General features: G+C 56.4%; 1 protein-coding gene across 1 annotated transcript; it reads left to right on the top strand.

Moving 5' to 3' along the window:
* Window positions 1–4,832: 4,832 nt before the first annotated feature.
* On the top strand, window positions 4,833–7,261 carry PGAM2 (phosphoglycerate mutase 2). Its single transcript, XM_047694723.1, has 3 exons — window positions 4,833–5,331; window positions 5,448–5,628; window positions 7,056–7,261. Exons 1-3 carry the CDS (start codon window positions 4,918–4,920, stop codon window positions 7,220–7,222), a joined length of 762 nt encoding a protein of 253 aa, XP_047550679.1. The 5' UTR covers window positions 4,833–4,917; the 3' UTR covers window positions 7,223–7,261.
* The last annotated feature ends 156 nt before the right edge of the window (window positions 7,262–7,417 follow it).

Genomic DNA, 7,417 nt, shown 5'->3' with positions numbered 1-7,417 from the left:
ACTATATATGCAGTTTCTCCCCATTTTTAAAAAGATTTATTTATTTTAGAGAGAGAAAGAGAGAATACAAGCAGGAGGGGCAGAGGGAGAAGGAGAGAGAATCCCAAGCCCGATGCGGGGCTCGCTCTCACGACACTGAGATCACGACCTGAGCCGAAACAGAGTGGGGCACCCCACTGGCTGGGCCCCCAAGGCGCCCCTGTATGTGTATCTTAACAATTTATGTTGCTCCTCCTGTATTATCGATGTTCTCAGTTTCCCTACAACCCCGTTTCTCTTCTGTCTGGAGAACTTTGTTACTATTTTCTTCTAGAGCAGCTGCTCTAGGTATGAATTCTCTTGCTTTTTCTTCATCTGGGGATGTCTCTGTTCCACCTTCGTGCCCCGGGGCATTTCCGCTGGGAATAGAATTCTCAGGCTACAATTCTTGCGTTCTGACAGTTTACAAATACTGTTCTGCTTCCTTCTAAGTGTGCATGGTTTCTGGTCTGGCAAAGAATGGCTCCCGGCATGAAGTGAATCCTTTTCCTCTGGCTGATTTTGGAATTTTTTCCTGGTCTTTAGCTTTCATACGTCTCATGGTGATGCGTCGGCGTGAGTTTCAGTTCTACGACACAGTGTTATCAGCCGTAATCACCATGCTTTGCGCTGGGTCTAGACTTTCTTCATTTTCCAGACTCCCCCTATTTCCCCCACCCCCAGTCCCTGAAAATCACTTTTGTGCTCCGTTGCCTTCTGGATTGGACCTTCTTCTTTTTTTAAAGTTCCCCGTGTAAGTCGTACCACGCAGTATTTATCTTCATCTGCCTAATGTCCATGAGATAACGCACCCAAAGTCCGTCGTGTTGCGGCAGACAGCAGGATTTTCCTTCTCCTGACTGAATAGTATTTCATTGTGTATCACACACATGATACGTGTGTATATGTACGATGATATGTGTGCATCACACCTTTATCCACTCCTTTGTTGATGGACACTCAGCTTCCGTCTCTCCCTCTCGGCTGTCACGAATGCCACAGTGAACACGGGACCGCCGATATCTCTTTGCGATTCTGTTCTCATTTTCTTCAGCTACATACTCCGAAGTGAGATTTCCGGATCATGGGTATTTTTCATGTTTCGAGGAAACTCTGTACTGTCTTCCAGAGTGGCTGTACCTGCATTCCCAGCACGGTGCACGGGGGTGTGGGTGATCTCAGCAACACTTGTCATCTTTTGTCTTCTCGGTGACGGCCATTTGAACAAGTATGTGGGGATCTCCATTATGGTCTTGATTCGCACTTGCCTGGTGATGACTGGCGAGGAGCGTCTCTTCAGCACCTGCCAGGACTCGCTTCCCTAGAGCCAGGATGGGGCTTTGGCTTCCAGGTACACGTGACTGCAGGACCTTGCAACTTCCAGGCCCTTCTGTGATGCCCTTGGCATCTCCCAGGCCCACATTCAGGTCTAAAATCATGATCTAGGAGGCTCCCAAACTCACTTCCTTCTCTAGATACACCAAATCCACAGGCACAGAGAAGCAGTGCTCTCTAAAAAGAAATCCAGAAACCAGTTGAACAATTGCTACATATTGGGCACATCTGAAAGTACACACAGCAGTTTGGGTCACCAGTGTCTGCCTGGAAGGAGCTTGTGTGCGTGTTGCCACCCTGGCTCTGACAGCTGCCTTCCAGAGGCCACGTCCCTTGATCACCCATTTCTGGTGGCCCCGTGAGGCTCGCATGCACAGGCCCCACAGGACGGTTCAAAGAAGACACCGTTCTTAAACAGCTCTCTGCCCAGGGCTCAGCACAGAGTATGCAGACTAAAATCTTATCTCCCAGGCTTTCCATGAAAGAGGACTGCGCTTACTTTAAAAGCTGCTGCCTGAGGGTCAGCCTTCTAATTTAGCACACATCCAAGGCTGAGCCTCCCCTTTGGGACACTGGCAGGACTTGGCACTCTTTCAACCACTGGGAGCCACTGAGAAGAAAGAAGGTGGCTTGGGCCATTGCAAAGGTTTGAGAGAACCAAGAGTTTGGGCTGGGCTGACTATGACAAGCTTCACCCCCTCATGAGAGCCCTCTGTCAGGGATCAGAGAGGCGGCTGTTGTACCAAAGGCACAGAAGCCAACACAGAGAGTCCAGGAAAATGGACAGAGGAATAGGCTCCAAACAAAAGAACAAAACTCCAGAAACAGACCTTCACAAAATGGAGATTAGTGACTTAACCTGATAAAAAGTTGAAAATAGTGTCATAAAGATGCCCACTGAGCTCAGGAGAATTAGGCATGAACAAATGAGAATTTCATCAAAGACATGGAAAAGCTAAGGAAGTACCACACATAAACCACAGAGATGAAGGCTACAGAAATGGAAACGGATTCAACGGAGGGTTCAGCAACAGACGACGTAGAGCGGACTCGACAGTACAATGGAGCTCATCTGCTCAGAGGAGGAGAAAGAAAAAGTGAAAAAGAATAGCTTAAGGGTTTTGTGGGACACTCCAAAGAACCAGAACGGGCGTTACAGGGTCCCAGAAAGAGGAAAGAGAGTGAAGCTTCTTCGAAGAGATAATGGCTGAAAACCCCACTACCCTGGGACAAAAACTGCGTGTCCGATCCAGGAAGCCCACAGAGTCCAAATAAGACGAGTTCAAAAACCCCACACTGAGACCCATTTTAATTAAGTTGTCAAGAGTTAAAGAAAAGGAGTAGCTTGAAGTGTCTTAAAGTATCTTACTATTAAAAGCAGTGAGAGAAAAAACAACTTTTTACACGGGAGTGTCATGAAACTTTCAAAGTGCTGAAGGAAAAAACAAAACCAAAAAACTGCCAGCTAAGAACACTCCACCTGGCCAAGCTGTCCTTCAGGACTGAAGGAGGGAGAAGCAATTTTCCAGAAAAGCAGAAGTTGATGGAGTTCATCATCACCAGACCAGCCTTATAAGAAATATTGAAAAAGGGCACTAGGGGGGTACCTGGGTGGCTCAGTGGGTTAAGTGGCTGCCTTTGGCTCAGGCCATGATCTCAGGGTCCTGGGATGGAGCCCTGCATCGGGTTCGGCAGGGAACCTGCTTTCCCCTCTCCCTCTGCCTCTTTCTCTACTTGTGACCTGTCAAAAAAAAAAAAAAAAAAAAAAAAAGATAAAAGTTCTTGAAGCCATGCCTCAAGCTTCTCCAGAAATCCGCGTCAGGACGCAGGGCCCACCTGCTCATGTCCCTCTGCCACACTCTCCTGTGGGGACTGGTTCTTCGCTGCCCCTCTGCCTGTAGTGCTGTCCCCCAGAGCTCGTCTTGGCCGAGTCCTTTGTCCTGCACCTCCAAGGCCCCGTCTCTAGCCCCTCCCGCTGCCCTCCCGCCTCTCCCTCTCCCCTCGCCAGGACGCAGGAAGGGAGTTGGGGGAAATTGGAAGGGGAGGTGAACCATGAGAGACTGTGGACTCTGAAAAACAATCTGAAGGGTTTCAAGAGGTGGGGGGTGGGAGGTTGGGAGAACCAGGTGGTGGGTATTAGAGAGGGCACGGACTGCATGGAGCACTGGGTGTGGTACAAAAACAATGAATACTGTTATGTTGAAAATAAATTAAAAAAATGATTTAAAAAAAAAAAAAGAAAGAAACTTGTTGAGTAGCTTGTATCATCCTTGTACCCCACTGAACAGGAGCTTCCTGCCTGGCTCTCTGCTGGGCCCCCAGGGCCTGACTTTCGGTCAAGGGGACAAAAAAACAGACCACATAGCGTCCATGGGGCTCTAACAAGGGCAGAGACGGAGCAGCAAGGCCGGCCTACGTGGCGCTTCGAGGAGGAGGATGGCCTCCACCCTCCCAAATCTGAATGCAGAGGTCTGGTCCCCAACACCCACCTCGGCCCATGCTCCTGTTGGGCATGAGCCCGACAGCCCGTGCCTCTGCGGGGCACACCTCTCAGATTTCTTTCTTTGAAAGGTGGTTTCGGTGGGGAGGGGCAAGCCTGAACCTGGGTGACGGTGGGTCGTGTGGGAGAGTGTGGCAGCGGCATCCGCAGCTCCCCTCTGGCCCAACCCCTCCATCTCCCCTGGTTGTCTTGGGAACAGTGCTGGCTGGCTCAGCTCAGCCCCCTGCCCGCACTACGGCCTCGTGCCCCCCCTGCAGGGCCCAACCGCTGGATCCAGGGCCCCCACCCACTCCCCTGGCTCTGCCCACAGGGACCTGACTTTTCACTCCCTTCTGTTCCTCGAGGGGACTAGTGGAGGTGAGGTCACCAGGCCCACCCCCCGGTCTGCCCATTGGCCACAGGCCCCCTCGGGACTCATCGAGCGGGCAGGGCAGAGGGAGCTGAGGAGGGGGGCCAGAACTCCTGGGGGAAGCCCCCCTCTGCAGCCCCCATGCCGAGCAGAGCAGAGCCACCGGGAGAAGCTCCTGGCCACTCACAGGCTTGCACGCACGCACACACACAACATGTGTGCACATCACACCCAGGCACGCTTGTGCCCACGCACGTGTGCACACAGACGTGTACATGGGCAGACACGGACTCCTCTTACACAAGCCGGCTGCCTTGGCGGAATGCAGGCTCGCTCGCTCCCAGTTACAGCGACAAGGACCAGCCACTGGGCGTGTGGCCCCCTCCCGCCTGCAGGGAGGAGCGAGTGCTCAGAGACCGGCTGGGTTCCCGCCAGCAGCACCCTCCAGGCCTGTGGGGGACTCTGCCCCTCGTGCCCCATCTTGCGCGCAGCCCCACCCAGCCCAGGCACGGGTGGCTGGCTGGGGCTATTTTAAGGCTGGCTCTGGGCCTGCCCTCCCCCCCTCGGCTTTGCTACTGGCCACCTGCCGCCGCCCGTCCGGCCTGGAATGCTGACTGGCAGTTGGTGTGGGGGCGGGGGGGTGCTGCGGACAGACTGTTATAAAACCGGGTGCACCGGGGAGGCCGCCGTCCCTGCCTGCGGCCCCCGCCCCACCATGTCCACCCACCGCCTTGTGATGGTCCGGCATGGCGAGAGCACCTGGAACCAGGAGAACCGCTTCTGTGGCTGGTTCGATGCAGAGCTGAGCGAGAAGGGGGCCCAGGAGGCCAAGAGGGGCGCCCAGGCCATCAAGGACGCCAAGATGGAGTTTGACATCTGCTACACGTCGGTGCTGAAGCGGGCCATCCGCACCCTCTGGACCATCCTGGACGGCACGGACCAGATGTGGCTGCCCGTGGTGCGCACCTGGCGCCTCAATGAGAGGCACTATGGGGGCCTCACGGGGCTCAACAAGGCCGAGACAGCCGCCAAGCATGGGGAGGAGCAGGTGAAGATCTGGAGGCGCTCCTTCGACATCCCGCCGCCCCCCATGGATGAGAAGCACCCCTACTACAACTCCATCAGCAAGGTGCGCTGCCTGGGACAGCAGGGAAGGGTCTAGGGCGGGCAGGGCCTCGGGCAGGGCTCGGGCGGGGATGGGGGGCTGGCTTTCTGGGGAGAGAACAACAGTGTGGATGACCCCAGGAGCGGCGGTATGCGGGCCTAAAGCCCGGGGAGCTGCCCACTTGTGAGAGCCTCAAGGACACCATCGCCCGGGCCCTACCCTTCTGGAACGAGGAGATCGCCCCCCAGATCAAGGCTGGCAAGAGAGTGCTCATTGCGGCCCACGGGAACAGCCTGCGGGGCATCGTCAAGCACCTGGAAGGTGAGGCCCATCCTTGCAGGGGGTGTGGGCAGAGGCAGGTTGTGGGGGGCGGACGGGACACATGCCCTTGAACCACTTAGCTCCCAAATTCTCATCTCAGCTACATGCCCCCTGCCCAGACAGCTCTGCACACATAAGCACTCAGGGTCAGGAGTCAAACTGTGAACTAGGAGGACTAAAAAACCACTTAAAAAGACTACTTCGCAAAATGTTTGTTTTACTCGTTTATGTACTGGGACACCAAATACAATGACTTTCCCTCTGGAGATCGAGGGTGGAAACATCTGCTGCTCCGACCCGGGCCCAGAGGCCTGAGGCTGGCTAGGCTTCCTGAACATGAGCCTGGGAAAGATGGGAAGGCCATGCCCAAGGACGCCCGGGCCCCGCGGCCAAAGCAGGGCTGTCTGGCCCCAGCTCTATCTGCTGTGTGGCCCTGGGCAAGTCACTTCACTTGCTGGGTCTCCACCACCTTCTCTGGGGTTGGGGGGTGCTCATTAGGCCCAGGGCAGGGGAACCCAGGCCCTCAGCTCACACCCACGCAGGGAAAAGGTAAGACCAGTCAAGAAGGTGCAGGGGTGCAGCTGTCCTCGAACTCGGCCTGCAGCTGGGTTCCCAGCAGGGAGCCCGGCGCGCTCCTCCACTGGGCTCCCTTGGACACTCACACAGATCCTTGGCCTTCAGGCTTGCTGAAGTGTGGAAAGGGAAGAAGGCCAGTAGGGTGGGGAGCCCCAAGCCCCCTGCTCTGGAGGTCAACGGGGAGCTGGCCAGAGTGCAGACAGGCGGGCCCCTGAGGCCTGGCCAGCCCCAGTCCACCCTCCTCAAGACCACCTCGTGCCCCTGCTCTCCAGGGACTGGGTCTGGGAGAGGAGCACGGAGGCCAGCCTCACTACAGTCTCCCACTGCTTGGAGAAGGGGGGAGGTGGGGGGTGGGGTGCCAGAGCCGCAAAGGTCGAGCTGCTATTCCGGGCCAGGGGCTGCAGAGGCCGGCAGGGTCAGGTTTCCCTGGAAAACCTTGCCCTTTCCACCCACAGCCTCCCCTCCGCCCTGGTCACAGGAGGCCCTGCTCACTGTCCCTCCACCCCCGGTTGTCAGGAGCACCCCTGCTCTTGATGGCTGGAATTTAGAATGTTCTAGAAACCAAACAGAAGAGACCAACAGCACAGCCCCGGGTCTCAGTGGCTCCTGGTTCGGGGCACAAGGTCCCGGTTTACCACGGCTATTTCTGCAGGTCACTCAGTCTCTCCCTATTGGCTCGACTGTCTCCAGGGGAATCTGTGTGGGGGGCTTGCTGCGGGGGATGGGAGGGCTGCTGCTTGGCTGGCCTGACTCTGTGGCCCCATAAAGGTCACGGGGCCTGCTGAACATGAGGGCAGGCCGCTGCCTGGCAGACTGGCCGAGGGAATTAAAGACCTGTTCCCCTGGTCCAGGGATGTCGGACCAGGCCATCATGGAGCTGAACCTGCCCACGGGGATCCCCATTGTGTACGAGCTGGACCCAGCGCTGAAGCCCACCAAGCCCATGCGGTTCCTGGGGGACGAGGAAACCGTGCGGAAGGCCATGGAGGCCGTGGCCGCCCAGGGCAAGGCCAAATGAAGGGGGGGTTTCTGGCAATAAAGGTACCCGCTCCTACCACCTTGAGTCTGGTGTGGCCCCGGCATGCCCAGCTCCAAGGCCCTGAGTGAGGGGCTCCACAAACCCTGCCCCAGTGCCCTGCCGCCCACCCGATTAGGTGGGAGGGCCCCAGGAACCAAGGGCAGGAGTCTCGTCCCCGAGCCGGGCTATCAAGGA

Source organism: Lutra lutra, chromosome 11 (assembly GCF_902655055.1).
Source record: "Lutra lutra chromosome 11, mLutLut1.2, whole genome shotgun sequence".
Lineage (NCBI taxonomy): Eukaryota > Metazoa > Chordata > Mammalia > Carnivora > Mustelidae > Lutra > Lutra lutra.
This window is presented reverse-complemented; position numbering and strand designations above follow the sequence as displayed.